Here is a 22,451-nt window from a genome sequence, read left to right as displayed (position 1 = left end):
TTTTTAAGAAAATTAATGGACATTTAAAATAAACCAGTAGTGAAAAAAATAACTATAAAGTAAATCAAATAGTAACAACAAATTCAAAGTTAGGAGATGAAGCATGTCTGTATGATTTCACAAACAAAATGGGTGAGGAATTTATAGCCACAGATCCGTTCAAAAACTCTTCATCCTGCTGTCTATTGAAAATGAAAACCTTTATTTTTAATTTAGTAGTTCTGTGAGCTGGGTTGTCTTGGCTCACATACTAGGTCAAATTTATTACTAAGACTCATTGGTCTATAAAATGATTCTTGTCAGAACTGAGTGAGCTAATGTATGATATACTTAAGACAGTGTATGGTACATAGTGAGCCTCTAAAAAACATTTTAATTGAAAGGAGTCTGCTCTTGCACAGGAGTAAATATAATCGGGAAAGAATTGAACCAAGCGAGCTAATTATTTTATTATGAAAACTTTCATGTTTCACATAGCATTTGTGTATGTCTACATATGTGTGTGTGTGTGTGTGTGTGTGTGTGTGTGTGCATGTCTATGTGGTTTGTTTTTAGTTTTCACTGTTTGCATATGTGTACATTTGTGGTTCTGAAGCTACTTATCTATAGTTAAACAGACTGACTGAGGAATAACATTTGGTTTCATGTCAAATTATGTCACTGCCCTAAAATAGTTTTGACTATTTAAAAAATAAAATAAAATCAGTAATTAAGCAATCACTAAACAGGCAACACTGGAATTGCTGTATTTGAGTTTCAGAAAATGCTGTGGAGCTGTGTACTAGCCTGTGATTTCTAAGATGTCATGTCTGGAGGGAGTGGAGGGGACTCCAGAGAAATAATGCTAGACTCTGTCATTGGTGCCTTGGCAGGCCATGCAAATGACCTGGTCTAGGAGAGGAAGAGGGCTGTTGGTCATTGAGCACAGCGATGGAACACTTGTCAAAGCAGAAAGATGTATGGCATCAGAGGCCAAGTGGGCAGAGAAATGAAGTATAAGACAGGCCAAATGGATGCTGGATAACATTCAATGCAACAAAAGTAATGGAATGTTTCTCCTAGTTTAAATAATGGCATAAGACATATAATGCTTTTACATAAAATGCTTTACATACATTTGCTCTAAGTGAAAATGCTTCTGTCTAAGAAGGAAGTGGGCAAGAACAGTCGAATGCTACAGAAATAATGGCTGTTCCTATTTCAGTACTGGGAAGTGGTGTCCCTCTTTGTCTTCAAGTATTATGGGTTATTAAAGTATGGTGTCGATTTAAATGTGGAAGTGGCGAAAAGGTTATTAGAAAGTCTTGTTCGAACATAAGTCTTTTATATTCGTCTATTTGTATATGAATGTATTCCTGCATGCATGTATGTGTGCCATGTGTTTTTAGTGACTGCATGGGCCAAAGAGAGTGTTGTGAGATCCACTAAAACTAGTGTTACAGACAATTGTGAGCTACCATGTGAGTTCTGGGGACCTGGATCCTCTGAGAGAACAGCAAGTGCTCTTAATTACTGAACCATCTATCCAACCACTAAAACATCCCTCTTAATGGTTCTCTATTTGGAGTTCTATGGCCGTATTAAGAAAATATTGGGACGGACAGGAGTTAAGAGTCTTGAAATAGGTGTTGAAATTGCAATGTCCAAAACAATAAATTGCTGACATCAAATTCAATTAACTCCCAAAATATGGGATGACATCAGAAACCGAATCTAGGAAGACATGGTTATGCTTATCTGTCTTGCAAAGCCTTATATGGACTGATGCTAATGAGCTTGGGAGACAGGAAAGGCACAGAAGAAACAGAAGTGTTTGAAGGTGGGATTTATTTGCCTAGGATTTTATAGGCATTCATATCTATTGGTAAAGAAAGATTTTCAAAATATAAAAACAAGAAACTGAAATAGAAGTGTTTGAAAATAGCCATATTAAATGACTAGATGAATAGAAAATGTATGTGAAAATAAGGTCCTAAAAAATATAATTCATGGCCTGTTGAAGAATAAGGACATCAGATAATGGACTTATCAGAATAAGGACTAAAGATAAATGCCCCAAGGAAAAAAAGAACATAACCGATTAGTGCTTCTCCTAAAGCCTAATGTTTGACATACCATGTGCTCAGTCAACATTTATAAAAACGGTTGAGCCCCTAGAATTAGAATTCCTTATAACTTTAATATTTGTCTCTAATTTATTTTATTCATTTCCCCAATTTTCCTATAACCAACTAGCACTGCTTATGTTGAAGAAAATAAAATGAAATAAAAATGGGTACATTTAATAACTCAAATTGAAGTTTAAATATCTGAAATTAGGAAGTGCCTAGAGAGTGAATTCCCCTGGCATGTTGCATGAGTCTTCATTCATCTGATATTTCAGAGGAGTTCTGGAAATCTGGTTTCCCTCCTGCCCAAAGCTCAGGAGGATTGACTTAGTAGTGAGCTGCAGAAGCAGTATGTTGGGGGTAGGAGTGGGAGAGCCTTTTTTTTTTTTCAATTAATCAGCTGTTCTGCCTTCCCACCTGCCCTATCTTTAAATCAACCATATTACCTGTTGTATTAGGAACATGTATCAGTCAGGTATTATGGGGAGAAGACTAAATATTTTTATCTAATGCTAAATATAGATCACCCATCAATGGTTGGAGTTTTGCTTTTGCTTTTTTGTTTGTTTGTTTTGTCCATATAATTATGTAGAAAGAAGAGAGATTTTGGAAGGAATGATGGCTGTTCTCCCAAAGGCATTAAATGGGGTTTAGTAGTTAGCAGCTCCAGGGATGTTACTTAACATTTATTTCCTAAGTTTTTCTGCCCAAACCGTAGCAGAGGTAGAGCTACTCAGCAACCATACACAGTTAAGTGATGTGTGTTGGATAAGATAGACAAATGATTTCACTTATGCTCACGAAGACTGCAGAATCTGTGTATATCAGTAACCCGAAGTAGTGGTCCATGACCCTGTATTAGCAGATATAGAACCACATAATGAAGAGAAAGAAATGAGTGATTGCTGCCTTCTTCAGGGATTCTTATATAAAATATATGCTATGAATTTATCAAGCTGGTGTTTGTTTAAACTCTTCTATTTAAATGGTAAATCTTTCAGTTATAGCAAATCATACACAGACATTAAAAAATGTTTCTGAGTTAAATAAGGTAATTAGGAATAACAGATTGACAGCTGGTGACAAAGTGGGCACAGCTGGATGAAGGATTTGACATAGCAGTGAAGGCTGGAGGATGAGAAATAACAGTGCCTTTAGCCAATTAGTGTAAAGCAGGTGAGTGCAAGGACGAAAGTAAACCCAGGTAGAACCCTGGGATTCTCCATGAAATATGAGTTCAAATGAAGCAGGTGATTTCTAAACTCTGTCTACCTTGTCTCTTGCTACAAATTAAACACATGCTGTAGTACCTAATACAGAGTGGATACATAGTAGTTGCTGTGTGAATGAATGGAGAGTGAATAAGTGAATGAAGGAATAACAGAGAAACAAGATGAACTGAAATTCCAAGATCTTTAGAAGTATTCATATAACATTTCTTAGTTCAGGCAGCTAAGGAATGACAACACTCAGACTGAGCAGGTTATGTTAGGAATATATATGTATGTACATATACATATATGCATTAATAACAAGTGGTGAATAAAGAGGCTATTAATTTTTAAAAAGAGCAAGGGATGCACATGGGGGGGCTGTAGGAAGGAAAGGGAAGGAGGAAAGGCTGTAATTATATATAATCTCAAAAAATAAAACAGGTAATAAAAAACATTAAAAAAAGAATCACCCATAAACATGGGCAATCTTTTCCTTATTGTTGTCTCCTTCAATTTCTTAAACCAATGTCTAGTATTTCACTGTAGAGGTTGTATATCTCCTTCACTAAATGACTCCTCAGCATTTTATTTTACTGTAGCTAGCTGAGGATATAGAAGCCACTGAGTATAGCAGCTGGGATAGGTAGAGAAGGACAATCTTGTAAACTATGATTCAGAAGAGAGAAAAATCTCAAATTCTATGTCTGATAGCTCCAAGAAGGAAAAAATAAACCACAGTGCTGCAAGCAGCTCACAGCTTAAAAAAAATTGAATGATTCCATTTTCATCTTGATGGGAGGTATAAATCAAATAAGGAAAAGATGTGAAAATAGATAAAGTTTGCTATCATGGTTTAACTGGACCTTAACAATTTAATGAGAAAAACTAAGCAGAATATGTCTTCTCTCTGAGTTGCTGTTAGGTAGTTATGAGTAGAAAAGATTTGTCCATGAGCATATTATAACTATGCGGCCTCTCCCACAATTAAACTATTAAACATTAACTTCTAATAAATGCAAAAAGGTGTTTGAAAGACATGTTTTTCAAACCTGCTGCACTGCCTTATCAAGGACACTTCTGGAAACAAAATAGATATATTGGCTTACTAGTGCATAATAATGATAAGGAAAAAATACACAAAAGCAGTCTGCATCAAAATAGAGAGCTCACCTAGGATACGTAGATATCCACACTGGTCTTTATCAGGGGAATAATAATCTCCTGTGCTCTGTTATATTGACTAAACATGAACAAAGGTATATAACATCACCCAGTGCAAGAAAAATTGCTATAACCAACAGCCCCAAATTAATATAAGATTCGTGGTATATTCGTGACTTGAATTTATTTTGTTGCTTGAATATTTTTCCCTTTATTGAAACTGGATTGTTTTTCGCATATAATATATCTTGATTATGTTTTTTCCCTCCCTTACTCCTCCCAGCTTCCCCTCATCTCCACCCCCAAATCTGGATTCATTCCTTTCTGTTTCTCATTAGAAAACAAACAAACCTCTAAGAGATAATAATAAAATTAATTTTCTTTTAGAAAAGGAAAAAGCCCTGACACAGCATTATAAGACAAGGAACCTCCAGAGTTATCTTTGAGTTTGTTTCCTATTGGCCATCTACTGTGGATTATACAGCCTGCCTTTAAGAGTAATTTGTTTCCCCAGTGTGACTCTCTTGGAAGAAATTAAATTTGTATTTGTAGGTGGTTACCAATTGGGTATTGCTTCTGGGTTAGGGATAAGGCATATGTGCACTTCTTCTTTAAGCTTTAGGATCTCATCTGGTACAGATTTGTATGAGCCCTGTGCACGATACCTCATTCTCTGTGAGATCATATGAGCATTAATCATGGTGATTTATTGCTTGAATATTTTATGTACTACTCAATATTATTGAAATAGTCAAACTTCCAGTGATTCTGAAGCTCCTTGATAAGTCTTGATGTGTGTGTGGATTCTTTGGAGTTTGGACAGATTATTTCATGAACACTGTCAGACTTGGTGATGTGTTGGCAGAGGTTGTAAAGAACATCAACGAGGTGACAGACAGCTGGTGTCTTTCAATTATAGTCTGTTTTGAGGTATCAAATATAGCCAACTGGATACTTAAAAATAAATTATGTATATTTCTGTAGATAAATCATTCAAAAGTCAATTTTTCTTCAGGTAGAATATTGGTAATAAAAGGTGCATGGAATTCATGTCCATCAATCTCTTCTGTCTCTGTGGAAAAGAAATAGGGTTAGGTTTCTCTAAAATTCTTTGTCTAATATTTGAATGCCTTCATGGAATCACTTTCTCCCTTCTTTGTCATTTTAAAGGACTTCAAAAATATTTTTGCAACCACTGTCTGAATAAGTAGGAGCCTGTCATTTAAGAGACATCTCAAATTAAAGCTACCAGATGTCACCCCACCCCACCTCACAGTAAATTAGAGAATAAGTATCATTTGAATATTTTGCATACATTTACATGGGATATCAAGAGTCCCTAACTCAAATTATGTAAAATAAAGGTAATTAGTGAAACTTACTGCAAAACCCATTTTTAAATTCAATGTTCAAAGTAACAACAGCTTGAAAATACCTAGCACATTTTAAAGACAAGAAGCTTGATTTCTTCTGGGAGTAGGAGGGTTAGGGAAAGTCAGCTTCTCAGATGGACTGAGGAACATGTAGTAAAGAAAAGTGGACCCTTAGACACACAGAAGCATATTTGAAATTTTTTGTTCTGAACTGCATTTTTATTTTCTCTCCCAGTGAAAATTGCAAGTGCATATATTTATACTCCTTGCAAATAAGTTTTGTTCCTCTTCTATCCAAGGGGAGAAACACATTGTTGTTGATGAGTTTTTCTTCCTCCAATTCCCTGGAGGACCAGGTAATAAGTGAGTAAGTGGATTTTCCTGGTACTGAAATGGGTACATTTTCCTGACATCCTCATCACTGTCTCCTGCCTGGAGAGTGCTGTCCTTTGTCATCTGCCTTCAGTTGTGTTCCTAAGTGTGCTGAGCACTTCATGGCTGTCTTGCGACACTTGAGGCTTCACAATCATACTTGACTTGTTTTCAATCTCAAGTCTTCTTAGATATCATTTGTCGTGTCGTTACTTGTCTCATGGCTGGAATTTCTTATGCATACATAAAACATCAAGGTATTTCTTCTGAACCAGGCATGATGATGAACTCCTGTCTCCCAGTAATTGAGAGACAGAGGCATCAGGAACATTGACTGTTTGGGGCTAGCCTTGTCTACATAGCAGGTTCTATATAAATAAGGATATATATATATATATATATATATCAAGACCCAATCACAAACAAATAAAAATTTAAAAGCAACAGCAACAACAATAAAATCCAAAAGATACTTTGTTTCTCCTGTCAGGCCAATTTTAAAATTCAATAAAATGCTACTACTAAATGCAGCAAGAGATACATGTGCAAAACTCATCATATATTCTTCTCCTTTTAACACTCAATCCCATCTGATCTTTCTTCTTTAAATCTAGAGTGCATTCATATCTCAGTGTGGGACCACATTTGTAAAAGGCTGAACCCAATGTGCTGGTTATATTGTATACAATTTTGCAAAAATGTGAAAACAGAAGTAAGAGTGTTGCCATAATTTCCAAGCCAGCCACATCTACTTAATGAGTTCCAGGCAAGCCAGATCTAAAGACTGAAAGCATGTCTAAAAAAACAGAAACAGATAAAAAAGACACAGTATCTGTTAATCAAGTAAGGAGTATTACTTAGGATTGAAGGGTAGTCAGGCACCTGTGTCTTGAATACAATTCTTCTTATATCATGCTGCTCTTGTCATTTGATGGATAGTAGGCCCTTCTTAAATGGCTGCTAACTTTAGAAGGTAGTAGCAACATCTATAGATGGTGGTGGTGATGGTAGTGATGGTGGTGGTGGTTGTGGTGGTGGTGGTGGTGGTGTGTGTGTCTGTGTGTGTCTTTGCATGTCTGTGTGTATCTGTGCGTGAGTATACATTTGATGAAGTTAACTTTAGTGCAGTTGATGAAGAGTTGACTTTAGAAGAGCAAGTCGACTTTAGAAGGTTACTGCACTCCAAAATGACAAAGCTTCCAACTGCTGGAGCTTCTCCCCCTATTCTCTGTGGTCTTCAGCCTTTCTGAGAAGAATAACATTAAGAAGTTGTGTTGGAATTATGACTGGAACAATAGAAGCATGTAAATGACATATTAAAATAGTAGAGGAAAATCCCTGTTGTTGTGGCCATAGTTGTAGCCCCATAGAGCAAAGAAATTCTTAGTAATCTGTGTTCTCTATAAGATGTCAGTTTGTTCTGGCTGTTTTACACCAGTTGTCTCTAAACTATTTTGGAAATGCACAAGGTTTTCTATTAGATTGGAAGAGAAAAATTGGATTTCATTTCATCATTTTTATCTCATTCTTTTCCTGTTACCTAGATATGTGCATTTGTCATATATATTGAGCATGTGTATGATCCACCACTGCACAACTCATGCATAAAGACTCAATACTTTTCATAGGAAAGGAAGTAGGTTAGATGGCTAATAAAGCTTTCTCTTTTCCTTTTGCCAGACTGTGGTTTTGTACCTGCCTCCTAAAGCTAACTTCATCATGCTCAAAAGAAAGCAGAGTTCCAGGGTGGAAGCCCAGCCAGTTGCTGACTTTGGTCCTGATGAATCTCTATCAGACAATGCTGACATACTCTGGATTAATAAGCCAGTAAGTCACCTTTCTGAAGTTTGAAGAAACACGTGAAAAATTTCATTCATAAATGAAAATTTCATAAGGAAAATTTCATTCATAAATGCAAAACTCATATTTCTTTGGCTTTTAACAGCTTGAGCTGCAGTGGAAAGTGAATGAATGAGTCTTGGCATCTGGTGGTTGGTTTGGGTATGATTCAAACTGAGGAGGCGAGGGGCTGCTATGAGTCGCTCCCATAGGAAGATGCAGACAGTGCAAGAGGTCTGCACTTTGCCTTCTCATCCTCACCCTGCTCTGAATATGCTATCCTCAGATCACACAATGTAGAGATAATAACACTCCCAGGATGACCCAAGATGAGCTACTACTCTTAGCTACAAGTGTTCTTTATCATGTCCAACTGTGATTTTCTTAGGTAGATAAGGTTGTAGAGAGAGTATCCGTTTCTAAATAGCCTTTACTTTGATTCAAGTCTTGTGACTCAGAACATGTGCCTAGTGTCTTACAAGTTCATAGATGTTGAGCATGAGAGGAAGAGCTGCTATGCCATGCATCACTGAATGAGCAAGGGAATTTACTCTTAATTCCTGGGAATTCAACTCCACACAGCAAAGTAGGACTGACTTTCTTCTTAAACTCATAGTGTAAATAATGAAGCAAATTGACTTGAAGCACTCTCAGTGCCTTATCCTCCCCTAAGCAGGACAAAGATAGTCAGCCTGGCTTCTTCCTTGGCTTCATTAGCCACACCTGGGAGACTTTTATAGCCGGCTCACGTGCTTTTGTATATTACACTCTCTGATGACATCCTTCTGCTTTATAATTGTTGAAATATCCCTGGGACTCCCACTGAAAATTAAAATGTGTTGTCATTACACTGACAGATCTTTGTGAGCAGGCTCTTTCCTGGCCAGCAACCACCCTTTCCTGTGTCTCTATATGATCCACTGGAGCCTTAGAAGTCATCTTCTGCTATTCTACATTGTTTGGCTTATCCAGTATCTTTTATGCATGTGGTCTGGCCCTTAAGGTCCCATCTCATCTCCTTTAACAAGCCAAATCCACCTTGTCCATTAGGGCCACCTGGATTTCATATCCTCATTTGCCACTTCCTCAGACAGACAGAATGAACTTCTCTTCTTTCCAATTATCCAATGTTAGATTGCTTATAAATGTAAGTACACATGCAGACACACAAAGAGACAGTTGGCCCTCTGTTCTGTACCCACTTTTGACCAAGCACAGAATGGAAATATTTGAAAAGAACTCAGATCTGTAGTGAACACGTGTATTTTTCCTTCTCATTCTTTCAGAAAGTGATTCGTACATCAAGATTGTATATAATTTTAAGTATTATGAACTGTCCTAAGGTTATTTAAACTATATCAGAGTATATATGTAAGCTATACATAAACGTTACTCATTTGTGGAAGGTACCCAGGCTCCTCATATTTGGGTACCATTTGTGGGGACAGATATTGAGGGGTACTTGCATTTATCATGTATTCTACTTTGCTTATAAACTGGCTATGAGTGGTTATACTTTTATTTGTATGTGCCCAGAGCCCAGCATTTTTTGATGCACAGAAGATCTTTTATTCATAATTAGAGAACTAAGCAGACTAGAATAATAAACTGCTTGATAACTCTCTCATTCACCACTTTCTAAAAATTTTGGAAGATGGAATTTTATGTGTAAACCCAGAGGCACTAACTGAAATTATTAATGATTAATTAAAATTATTCAAGATTAAAGACAATTTATTATGAAATACCTCATCTTTTAAATCTCCTGGTAATTAGATTCTTGATATGGGGAAGCCTAGATAGGGTTGAATTTAGATTCTGACATTCATTAAAGGGTGTTTTGGAACTTGCTGTTTGAAAACATCAGTACATCAACCCTTAAACTACATTGAAATGTATGTGTCTTCTATGGTATGGAATTTCTGGGCCTATGTTTTTATGTAAGTACTTTTATACTTGGTCAAACATTAGAATCCACTCATCACCCTACATGGTCTGTCTGAGTCTTCTCAAAGTTCTGCCAATCATTCACTTTCAGCCTAAGGGCTTGCTGGTTTATGAAGGTGCATGATCCATCTATTATCAAACTATATACCTGAAGCAGGAGTATAAAATTAGTGAATTAGCATGACTACACAGACATGTTACAATACACACATATGTATATCCAAGGTAGTAGTCAATAAATAACACTTAAATTATGTTTGAAAACTATGCCCTGAGTAATTCAGTAGCAATGTTAATTCTGGGAGGTTAGTATATAGATGCAATTAACCTTTTTTATCCTAGGTGTTACTTTTACAATGAAAGATTGTATGTGAGTATATTAAATATAATAGCTATTGTTTTATTTTTCTTCTTAGTTTAGGATTAATTAAAATCTTTAGACAGCAAATCAAAGAGTATTTAGAATTGCACAGCAAATCAGTGTATATTAGAATTGCACAAAAATAATTTTAAATTAAAAAAATTCTAAGGTAAATATGTACTAAATGTTTTCTCAGAAAAAAAAGAGATAGCCTCACTCATTATCATTTTTCTACGAGGACAATAATTGATTTTATAAATGATTTTAATTTTACTTTTATTTGTGTGTGTGTGTGTGTGTGTGTGTGTGTGTGTGTGTGTGCGCGCGCGCATGTACACATATGTGCACAGGTGAGTGTGTAGAGATCAAAAGACAACTTTTTAAAGTTTATTATCTCCTTTAACAGTGGGTTCCAATGATAGGACTCAAGTCACCAGTCTTGTATGGCAAGCCCAATTTCACTGGTCCAGAAATTTATTTTTTATGTAGGGAAATTATAGTGATACATTTACTAAAATTCTACATATAGGAATGTTCTATATCTGCCCATTTTAAAATCATTTATAATCTGATATGGTATAAAATTCTGTAATACATTAGGGAAATTACAGTAAATAGAACATGGCTGCTAATTCTGGGTGCTTCATAGTGACAAAGAAAGTTACATCTAGGTTCGTTGTGAGTGAATTGCTACATTTTGTAGTAGAACAAGAATTTCACACAAAGTGATCTGACAGCTTTCAAATTAACCTTGAGTATAGCTCCTATTAATGTCTCATTACAGGAATGTTTCTTAAACCTGGTATGTTCACATGGAATGTAAGCTCCTTTGAGAAGTTGGTACTATATCATGTGTGAAAATAGTGAGTGCGCTATATGAACTCAGTAGAGTTCTCTTCTTCCTCACCCCTGGACTAATGAACTATTTTAACCTAAGTATTATGTTTTCCAAATAGTATGCTTTCTAAGAAAAATAAAAAAAATCTCAGATCATAGTATCACAAAGTAACTTTGGCCTCTGTGGCAGTGGGTGCACTCTCTGCTGCGCATCTGTGCAATCATCAGCGTCATCTCAGTGTGCATGAACACACCTATGACCTTCGAGCACTATCCTCCTCTGCAGTATGTGACCTTCACTTTGGACACTTTATTGATGTTCCTCTACACTGCAGAGATGATAGCAAAAATGCACATACGGGGAATTGTCAAGGTGAGTGTTTCTTGTCATTTAAGTACATTGAATATGTTAATCAACTCAGTAATAATATTGTTTTATGAATGTCCAAATACAATGTATTTTTACTTTATTGAGATTGAAAACTTTAAAGAGCATAACTCCAAAGTTTAGTAGAGATTTGTCACACAAGGATATTTTTAAAGTTAGTTACATTTTATAATGTACAAAATCTTGTATCTTTTGATACCTGTAAAGGAACTAGTTGCTCTAAGTATATGCTTCATGAGTCCAGGGTTGAGTGCATTGTGCAATCTACAGAACTAAAGCCAAGGATCACCATGGTTATGGACCCTCAAGGAGGCACTTCGATATTTGTCTATGTACTGAACACAAGGTAAATGTCACATGATAAAGTCAGCACATGATGACATTAAGTTGGATTTCATAAACCTGGGTTGTTTTCAAGATATAACAGGATAAAAAGAGAAAATGAGAGAAATAGGAATCTAGGAACTGCAAAGAAAGAATATGTATATCTGATTGGTACCTTTGGGAAATAAAAATAAATTAAGCTTTTAGTAAAAGAGAAGAAGAGAAAAAGAAAAGAAATTAAAGAAAAAGAGACTTTTGCCACAAAATCTTGGTTCTCTTGTACTATTGTGTCAAAGATTGAGATATGGGAAAAATGCTGTCCCAGGAGCAGCTTATGCTGTCTTGTCTAGAGAGTGGTATAGTTGGGGCTTTAATGCTTACTTACAAATGGCATATTTGATTCAAAGTCTGGCTCAGATGTATTAGAGAGGTTCTGTGGCATGTGACTACTCATGCAAGAACAGAGAGGCCTTCATAAAGTGATATACATGATATACAGTGAGGTATCAAATCTTAGCTTCTCTTTATCCATCATTTGTTGTTCTATTCTTAACAGAGAATCACAACAGCCAGTGCACTGTGGTGTGCATTTCTAATGTTTTATTATAAAATATGAATCATAGCCTGCATAAAGATAAACAATTGAGTGGTTATATTTTAATTTAAAGAAAATCTGAGTTATTGACTAACTTCAGAAATAATTCCCTATACATTATTGATAATTTTTTTATTTGTTTTCCAAAAACAGTATTATTGTATAAGGTGAAATCAACACTAATTCCTAAGATAGGTTAACTCCTAATTGATGTTTATATTCCCCTGATTGTTGTAAATATCTCTGCAGCAGGAATCAAACAAGTTCATATATTTCATTGATTAATGTGTTTTAACACTTTCTTCTTTGTTGTATGTGATGTATGGCCATGTGTGCACATATAAGTGGGTGTCCTTGCCTGTCCATGCACAAGTGTAGTTCTGAGTTAGACATTGGGTGTCTTCCTCTATTGCTTTCTTGAGAAAAACCTTGTTTTTGAGAAAGGATTTCTCACTGAATCTGGAGTTAGCTGTTTCATCCAGGGTGGCTGGCCAGTGAGCCAGTGTGATCCACCCTGTCTCTGCCCCACCAGCACTGGGGTTTAAGACATGTGCTGCTAGTCCCATCATTAATATAGATGCTGGGAATAAAAATCCTGGTCTTCGTAATAGACTATATACCCTCTACTTGTAAGCCACAATCAGCCCTTCGTTCCTTGTATTAATTATTGTTGGATACTTTGTTCCAGATATAGGAAATATAACTAACCTTAGGAGCTACACTCCTACAGATGTAGTCATTTTGTTCTCGGTTTCCTTCCTGAGATTTCATCTCAGTTTCTCACTGTAATATATTAGTAATTTCTTTATTAAGGAAAAGTGTTAGTTATAGGAGAAGCGAGTACCTGCAATGGCCTCAATGACTGGATTTTAAGATGACTCACAAAATTGTCAGATCTTTTATAAAATGTTCCTAAGTGTGAGATTTATGTTGACATTGGTCAAAAAGTTAACTTGTCAGCTATCCTGGGAGTTCAACTTGGAACAAGGTTGGTGCTGGATAACTTTACTTCTTTGGACATGCCAACCCTACTTTGTATTCTGTAGTCTACTAGAGGACTCTAAAAACCCTGTCACTTGTTTATATTGGTCACCCAGGATATATCAGCCTCAGCAAATTTTGTGAGTGAACTGAATATTGTGGATAAAATGCTTAATGATTTATTTCATCATGTGATAATTTCTTAAGGCTCCAACTTGAATGAAGCAAAGTTACAATATTTTCTTAGAGTAAGTCTTCATGTTTCTTAGTTATATAATAGATTGGAATATGAGTTTCTTATCAAGAAATTGTTCTGGCACACTTTAAAAATAAAAAGAACAAAGGTAAACATGATATGAAAGCAATCAATTCATTCCATCTGAACAGAACATTTAATGAATGAATTTTAAATATTCAAAGTTAAATTAATATTTTAAAAAATAAAAATTATTTACAATTTGATAGTTTCTAAAACTATAGATTCAGTATTTCTAATATTTTTAACTTCTACTAACACTTGAATAGTTAACTGCTTACAAAACTAAAAGAATATTTTTTATTTCAATCTATAACAAATGACAAATTAAAATTAAAAACCAAATAAGTATATCTTTTCTTTCAACTGGGAATAATCACAGTAGATGAACATGTGGTGTCAACTTTAATTATTCTGCATTGCTAATATTATCTTGAAGTAGTCAGAACATCAACGCTCATTAAAACTGTGTTTAAATACTAGCTTATGTTTCTGTTAAATCTAAGATCTTGTTTTTAACCAAACTTTAAATATTTTTCACTTATTTTCATTGATTGTGCATATCAGAAAAGACAGCTCTGGGCACGCCCTGTTTGACATCCATTTTTGTATGTAAAATGAAAGTTTTACTGAGTTAATGTTAGCAAAATGTTACCTGTCACAATAAATTTATGTTATTAATTTAAACTTTATTGTTGCATAGTTTTATGCTTGCAAGTTTGTCCTTTTTTTATAGTTTCATGACAAATATAGACATTTTTAGGGATTAAAAACATCCAAATAAAAAACATGTCTGTCCACAGAGATGATTTTGAATAACCCATATTTCTCAAGTGAATTGCTTTGCTTTGCTTTGATTTTCTATTAAATCAAAGCTTTTAAAACATTGATTAAGCACCTATCTTCTCAAAGCTTGTGTCTAATATTTTTCCTACTTAATTCACTTGCCAACAATATGACATTGCCTCTCAATTCTCCAGTCTATTAACACACAACAAGTTGCAAAAGGGTGCTATCTTTGTTCACTTACAAGGCTGAAATTTGTGTTTGTCTGCACATGTAGAGTGATGTATGAATATCTGTTCATTTTTAAAAATTTTATTATTTATTTTACTTTTTGAGATTATACTATTCATCCTTCCAAACCCTCCCATATAGTCCTCCTTCCTCTCTTTTAAATGGTCACCCCTGAAAAGATATACATACATGTAACAGAATATAGACTGAAAAGGATCTATTTATGTATTTACAAATACACACACACACATACACACATACACACGAAGCAGGTGGTACTTTGGAGAGGCCTGCCTGAGGAGTGACAGATAGGCTGTACTCAGGCAGCAGCTGGCAAGGATTTGTGAAGAATCAGGTGGTCTCTTTTAGGGCCTTGTTTGTGCTGAGAATTCCTATTATGGTTTTTTTTTTTTTTTTTGGTAAGTAAAAAAGCGAGGGATTTTCATCCATGAACACTGGGATCTAGTTTGTGCCTGAGAAGTTCTTTATCTCCCTCAATCTCTCCTCTAAGAAGTATTCCTACTGCCAAATCCCTAAAAGAAAGGTCAACCAATCGAATAATGTATGTTTGATATGCTGAAGGTCACGGCAAGAATTGTAGTTTGAATTCTTCAAATGAGTCTCGGCTGTCTGCTTCTTATCTGGCAGTAGATCTAGATAAAAGTAGCATGCATCTACTGAACACTGTTGGAGTAATAAATAATAATGCTAAGACATACCAACAGATGGGCTCCGGAAAGATAAGGCAATAAATCACATGCTCATAAGCCAGCAGTCCATATCATTCCTGACTGCAAAATATATCCCTCTACCTCTCCTTGTTAAATATTTGCAAGACTGAAATATATATCCCTCTACCTCTCCTTGTTAAATATTTGCAAGACTGAAAAATATGTCCCTCTACCTCTCCTTGTTAAATATTTGCAAGACACTTTCAGATAGTTTCTTACACTGGATAATTGATCGGCAGCCTTCAACTGTTTACCTTTACACAAACTGACAGACGAGTATTGAATAACTCATATCCTCCTTCACGAGAACGACAATTTCTCACTGCCCAGAGCCCAAGTCCTCTCTGCCCTCCATTTTTACTGACACTTTGTTATTCCAGAGGGAAATTCTGTTTTCAAATATCATTTTATTGAAACACATTCTAACCTGAGGATAGAAACCCTATTAATAATGAAAGCAGCATGTCTTCATTTTCTTTGACAGTATCTTCCCAATTAAGATCAACATATCATTTCATTGCAAATTAAGGAAATTTTCTCCTTCACTGTTACTGCCTAATATCTTATACCAGTTACTTCCCCTACTAGCAGTGATTGGCCAAGCAGTTTTAAAGACTTCCTGTTGCTATAGTGTGCCCTGGGGCTTACGAGACAGGCACTGTCTTGGGACTCAATATAATTACTTGTTCTGTTACTACATGTCGTATTTGTGAGGGCAAGAGAATGGATGCTTTCTTTTTTACATCCTGAACTCAAAGTTTTCAAATTCTCATGATTAATCAATAATTTGCCTAAAAAATAGCATTTTAAAATTCTAAAAATACCCTTTTGAAAGTTTGCTCCATTGTGATTAAAAAAAACTGTAGATGGCTTTGACTATTCCTATCACATATGCACATATACATACATAAATATATGTATATAATATATTACAATCCATTTGAATTTTTTTCCCAGGGCGATAGCTCCTATGTGAAGGATCGCTGGTGTGTTTTTGATGGATTCATGGTCTTTTGCCTTTGGGTTTCTCTCGTGTTACAGGTAATTAAATATGTTCAAATCAGAAAGAGATGTTTTGAAAGAGATGTTTGATTTTGCATTCAAAGTTTAACTGGAAATGTTAAAGAATACATTTCAAATGTGGTTATGTGATTTCCTACATTGTTTAGTTTACACGTTCATGGGTAGAAAATTCTAATTGCAATAATTAAATTCTCAGATTTTAATGTTGATTACACTTGTGAGTTCTTAGAAATTAATATCAATACTAAAGGTAGTTCTTTCTAAAATAACTATAAGCATGCTGTCACTGAAATAAAATAAAATATTTAGAGTATATATCTAATTCTTAAGTCAAAAATGAATTAAAAAATTATAAGTTCTAGTTACTATATGATTATGTACCCATTAAAACAGATATATATTATATATTATATATATATATATCAAAGATTTTACTAATATAAGTACTTTATGATAGTAAATAGAAATCATGTATAAAAAAGCTTTAATAGGGGATTTTAATGGATAATACTCTAATTCAGTCTCCTATATCTTTGCAGGCATGATTTTACACTTAGGAAAAGTCATTATGTCACTCTCTGATTTTATTTTTTTTAGTTTGATTCTACTAAGAATCCATGTGATTTACCTTTCTAACAAAAAAAAAATAAATGATCAATGCATTATTGTTAAACTTTGGTAGAATATTATGAGTCACATTCCTATTCTTCTATTCTTTGTTTTAAAAATTCAAAATAAGGATTGTTAGTGAGATGGTTCATCACCTAAAGATACTTGCCATTCAACCTGATATACTGAGTTAGATCCCTGGGATTTCCATAGTGGGAGGAAACAACTGACCCCTTCATGGTGTCTGACCACTTATTTGTGCAATATTCCACGTGTGTGTGTGTACGTGCGTGTGCATGTGCACACACACATGCACACACACATAAACACACAATTAATCATAAAAATCAGAATAAAAAGTGTGCATATCATCTTTCTAACTGTTCATAGTGGGTGTTGATTAATTGTCCTTCCTCATTCTTATGAAGTACACGTCTCTGTGGCCTGATTTCACCTCATGTGCTGATATGCTCTTTCTGTATAATAACCTACGGTATGTTAGGTGATCAGGTGTTTGTTACTATTTTGCTTCTGCCAGAAAGTTGTCATTTTCCATATTTCAATAATGTTTTACATCATTTCCTATTTTTTCTAGATATTCAAAGACACTACTAGTGAAAAATAACTCAAAGATTGGCACTTTATTTCACAATAAAACTATGGCTTGAAGAATTAGAAAATGGAGATTAAGGATATTTTCATTAGTTTATATATTTGTTTCTCTTGAAGTAGCTATAATATAGAGATATACTTGTTGATGGAATACAATGTTAGGCTAAATTCAACAGGGTGCACATTCTTGTGTTACCTATACATTTCATGCAATAAATAATGCTAAGGGGAAATCTCATCTTATACCTCTCTTCTCCCGTAGGTGTTTGAAATAGCTGACATAGTTGATCAGATGTCACCTTGGGGCATGCTGCGTATCCCACGGCCACTCATTATGATCCGGGCTTTCAGGATTTATTTCCGATTTGAACTGCCAAGGACAAGAATTACAAACATTTTAAAGTAAGCATAGCTTGATGCATACATTAAGGGAGACTGTTTATGAAAACTGGGAAGGGAGGCATTTAATTTATTTTATCTAACTTTTCTCTTTTCCTTAGGCGGTCAGGAGAACAAATATGGAGTGTTTCGATTTTCCTCCTTTTCTTCCTTCTCCTGTATGGGATTTTAGGAGTTCAAATGTTTGGAACATTTACCTACCACTGTGTAGTCAATGACACAAAGCCAGGGTAAGTTTCTCTTTGGTTTCTTAGCTACACTTTAAGTTTAGGTGATTAACAAGGACTTGTGTGCGTGTGTGTGTGTGTGTGTGTGTGTGTGTGTGTGTGTGTGTGAGAGAGAGAGAGAGAGAGAGAGAGAGAGAGAGAGAGAGAGATTGTCACATACTTAAAAATAAGTTTTGGGGGTATTTTGTGTTCTTTGTGCTTTGCCAGCTTAGCATTATTTTGTCCACCTTTGAGCCAAATGTTTATAGCAAGCCATATCAAAAAGTATAACCTGGTTGTAATGAATATTAAACAAAGACACACCTTTCGGAGTGGCCAAATGGGAACTGTGGCCCACTTCCAAAGCTAACAAAACTTTGGAAGATATCCATGGTATTAGTTTGTTAGAGAAAATAAAACCCTCGTTTTTATAGTTAATACCACTAGTCGTCCTTTCCTAAAATACAGTTTCCTGGCTGATTTCAGCAACATTTCCAGATAAAGGATTGCTATCTGCTGCATCCATGTATCTCAAAGCTGGAGATTAACATGTACCATGTGAGAGTGAGGTAACTGGTGTAGGGTGGTGGTAGAGCCTGCTCTCCTGCTGAACACCCATCATGAAGACCAGCACTGATAGAGAGTGATGGGAGGAAAGAGCAGAGCTGATGGCCAGACCCTGGATACACGTTACAAGTAGTATACACTAGGTGTTGACTAGGTATCCGAGTTTGGGATTCCATGTTCAGCCCACAGATGTTCAATAGTTACAACTACAAGGTGTAGTGGAAAGGACACTGAGGCAGAGATTGATTTTACTCCTTCTATTCATGACTTCAAGCAGGGATAGATCTGTTTACGAATAAGACTCGCAAATTACATTTAAGGAAAATCTCCATTGGGATCATGGAGTGTAAACTTACACCACTTTGTTGAATTGTAAAGGAGACTCATTTATGTTTGTGTTAAAATCCATCAGCAAATAGTTCGGGTTTTAAAACCATTGCAGCTTTTATAATTCCTATAATTTTTTTTTCTTTTTTTGTATTTGGAGGATATTTTTTTCCTTAAACCACATGAGAATATTTACACCTATAAACACACACACACACATACACACATATGCATACACACACACGATTATATTATATAAATAATGATAAAATTGGTTCGAACTCAATACTTTTAGCTTATGTAAATGTCCCAGGTTATTCTTCTATGACTTGTATACAGATTGTCTTCTGCAAGCATATAAAAATCTTTCAAAAATGACAAAGTAATTCACAAAAAAAAATCAGCGTATTTTTACTGGTTATATATTAAACATCAAAAATCTCTTAGCAAATATGCTCATGTTCTTACCTTTATCATGTTTTATTTATGTGTGTGGGTGTAGGGGCATACATGTGCCACCGATTGCCTGTGGATATTAGAGGAGTGCCTGGAGAGTCAGTTCTAGTCAGATCTCTCCTCCCATCACGTGGGTTTGAGGGATGAGAGTCAGGTGGTTTTACTCTTGGAGCCACCTTGCTGGGCCATTCTACTCTTCTTTAGCAATTATATACATACATATCACATTTACCTACAAGTCTGTCTTGAGTTCACAGGGATGTGTGTGCTCTTTGATTATGAACAGTGAGAAAAGGAGTTACTTTTTACCACTTAATAGAGCTTCATAAGAATTTCACACCAGTTTACTTGCTTGTTGTTGAGGCGGAGTATGATGACACAAATGTACCCAAGAGCCATTATGAAACTGATTACTTTAAAGTTGATTTTAAAAATTACTAAAAATTAAGTACATATTTTTTCTCCATTTTTATTCCCCAAAACTAGCTACAAAGGGCAACTTTTATGATTAAAATTCAGTTTTCTGAATATATTATTTTCTCCAATATCACAATTCTATTCCTCTCTTATTTAACCACATACTGAATTTTTTGACATATTGTATGTAATATATTATATACATGTATATACTATATATTATACATACTATATAATATATAACATACATGGAATAATTATTACATTTTTGCTCATGAGAAATATTAGTTTTCAGAAAAATTGTCTTCAAATATAAATGAGAAATATTTCTTCCTACTTTACTTTTTAAATACTTTTTGTTTTTTGAAATTTTCTATTATCATTATTATTTTATTTATTTACAATCCAGCCATTACTCCTTCCTGGTCCCCTCTCCCACAGTTCCTCATCCCATTCCTCCTTCCCCCTGTCTCCAAGATGATGCTCCCCCACCCCCAGGCCTCCTCCCTCCCTGGGGCATCAAGTCTCTCCAGGATTAGGTGCATCTTCTCCCACTGAGGCCAGACCAGGCAGTCCTCTGCTATACATGTGTCCGGGTCCTCAGACCAGTTCATGTATGCTTCTATGTTGGTGGTTCAGTGTCTGGGTGCTCCCAGAGGTCCAGGTTAGTTGAGACTGCTGCTCTTCCTACAGGGTCACCCTATCCTTCAGCTTCTTCCATCCTTCCCTAATTCAACCATAGGGGTCCCCGACCTCAGTCCAATGGTTGGGTGTAAGTATCTGTGTCTGTTTCAGTCAGCTGCTGGTTAGGCCTCTCAGAGGACAGCCATGCTAGGCTCCTGTCTGTAAGCACCCTATAGCATTAATGATAGTGTCAGGCCTTGGTGTCTCCCTAGTTCGGCCAGTCACTGGACCGTTTTTCTCTTAGTCTCTTCTCCCCATTTTTGTCCTTGCAGTTCTTTTAGACAGGAACAGTTCTAGGACAGAAATTTTGACTGTGGGTTAGTAATGCTGTCCTTCTTGAGGCCCTGTCTATCTACTGGAGGTGGATTTTTCGAGTGCCCTCTTCCCTCTGTTTGGCATTTCATCTAAGGCCATTCCCACTGTGTCCTGAGAGTCTCTCACTCCCTGGTCTCTGGTACTTTCTAGAGAGTCTCCCCCGTCTCCCTACCTCCCACCTTCTGAGGCTGCATATTTCTGTTCATTTTGCTGGCCCTCTGTGCTTCAATCCTGTCTCCTGGCCCATACTTGATCCTCTGTTTTTTGAAAATTTATACACATTAACCAGGACCCTCACCTTCCAGCTGACCCTCTAAACCCAGCACCCTCCCAGCTTCCCACTCTCTATTCATTTATAGCCCACTAAATTAGACTAGTGTGTCCCATACAGTAAGCTGTATGTGAGACTGATAGACTCCTTCCTTTCCTCTTTGTAAAATTCATGGATGAAACTCTCCAAGTTTGCTTTGGTTTGTTGTGGTAGTATTGGCAGTGGTGAGGAGATTTTTACATTGTTAATGAAATAGAACTAACATGTTAATAGTTAATCTTTTTCTGTTAGGTGTGACAAATTTTGTCTTCAACAGAACCTACTTATTTTTGTAACTTGTCAACACTGACCTGATGTTTACAAAATATTTTCTGGTTATCCTTCAAATAGTTGTTGGATATGTTGGTATCTGCCATGTTTTGATCCTGATATTAGTGGTTTATATTTTTATTTCCTTTTAAGCACCACATGGTATTTTATGTATCTTTTCTCACACACATAGGAGAGCTATGTGTCTATTTTAATGTTCTCTGAAGTTACTTTGCTATCTTGATCCATTCCTTCTCTTATCCTTACTCTCTCTTATTTTCTAGACTTCTCTTCATCTTGTTTCTTCAGATGAAACATGTTACTGTCTTTAATACTTTCTTTTAAATACAAGGTCTGAAGATAAACACTTCTTTCTAAGTACCCCACTAAGTACATCTTCAAACTTTGATGTTTTGTATTTAGTTATTATTCAATCCAATTTTTTTCTTTTTATTTGTATCATCTTTCTTGATCTGCAGGTTATGTAGAAGTATGATTTTTTATGGTATAAGAGAATTTTAAAAGACAATATTTTATGTTGTTATGTAATTTTATTCAATTATGATTAGATAATAATCCTTGCAATGATCATTTTGGGGGATGGCATATGGTCTAAATAGTTGCCATTGCATGAAAATCAGAAAGTTCTCAATTTTTGCATGTAATTTTGGTCAAGGTATTTGGTGACATTTTACCTGCTCAAAATAGCACCATTGCATTTTCTTAACATGGCAGGAGATTCCTTTTTCTCT

The 22,451-nt window shown here is 35.5% G+C and overlaps 1 protein-coding gene across 2 annotated transcripts in view; it reads left to right on the top strand.

The window, feature by feature from the left end:
• The window catches only part of Nalcn (sodium leak channel, non-selective), a 276,470-nt gene that overhangs the window by 14,801 nt on the left and 239,218 nt on the right, over window positions 1-22,451 (top strand). Inside the window, exons 2-6 of one of the 2 annotated variants that reach the window (XM_028771252.1) lie at window positions 7,909-8,055; window positions 11,403-11,585; window positions 16,462-16,545; window positions 18,011-18,150; window positions 18,249-18,377. In XM_028771252.1, coding sequence (XP_028627085.1) covers window positions 7,948-8,055; window positions 11,403-11,585; window positions 16,462-16,545; window positions 18,011-18,150; window positions 18,249-18,377 — 644 coding nt within the window. In that variant the 5' untranslated portion in view covers window positions 7,909-7,947. Of the gene's footprint in view, window positions 1-7,908; window positions 8,056-11,402; window positions 11,586-16,461; window positions 16,546-18,010; window positions 18,151-18,248; window positions 18,378-22,451 lie in introns of those variants that run through there. The other variant, XM_028771259.1, reaches the window with a different exon arrangement.

This window comes from Grammomys surdaster, unplaced genomic scaffold (assembly GCF_004785775.1).
Source record: "Grammomys surdaster isolate TR1022 unplaced genomic scaffold, NIH_TR_1.0 65, whole genome shotgun sequence".
Classification (NCBI taxonomy): Eukaryota; Metazoa; Chordata; class Mammalia; order Rodentia; family Muridae; genus Grammomys; species Grammomys surdaster.
The sequence above is the reverse complement of the archived record's forward strand: the minus strand, read 5'-3'. Positions and strand labels throughout refer to the sequence as shown.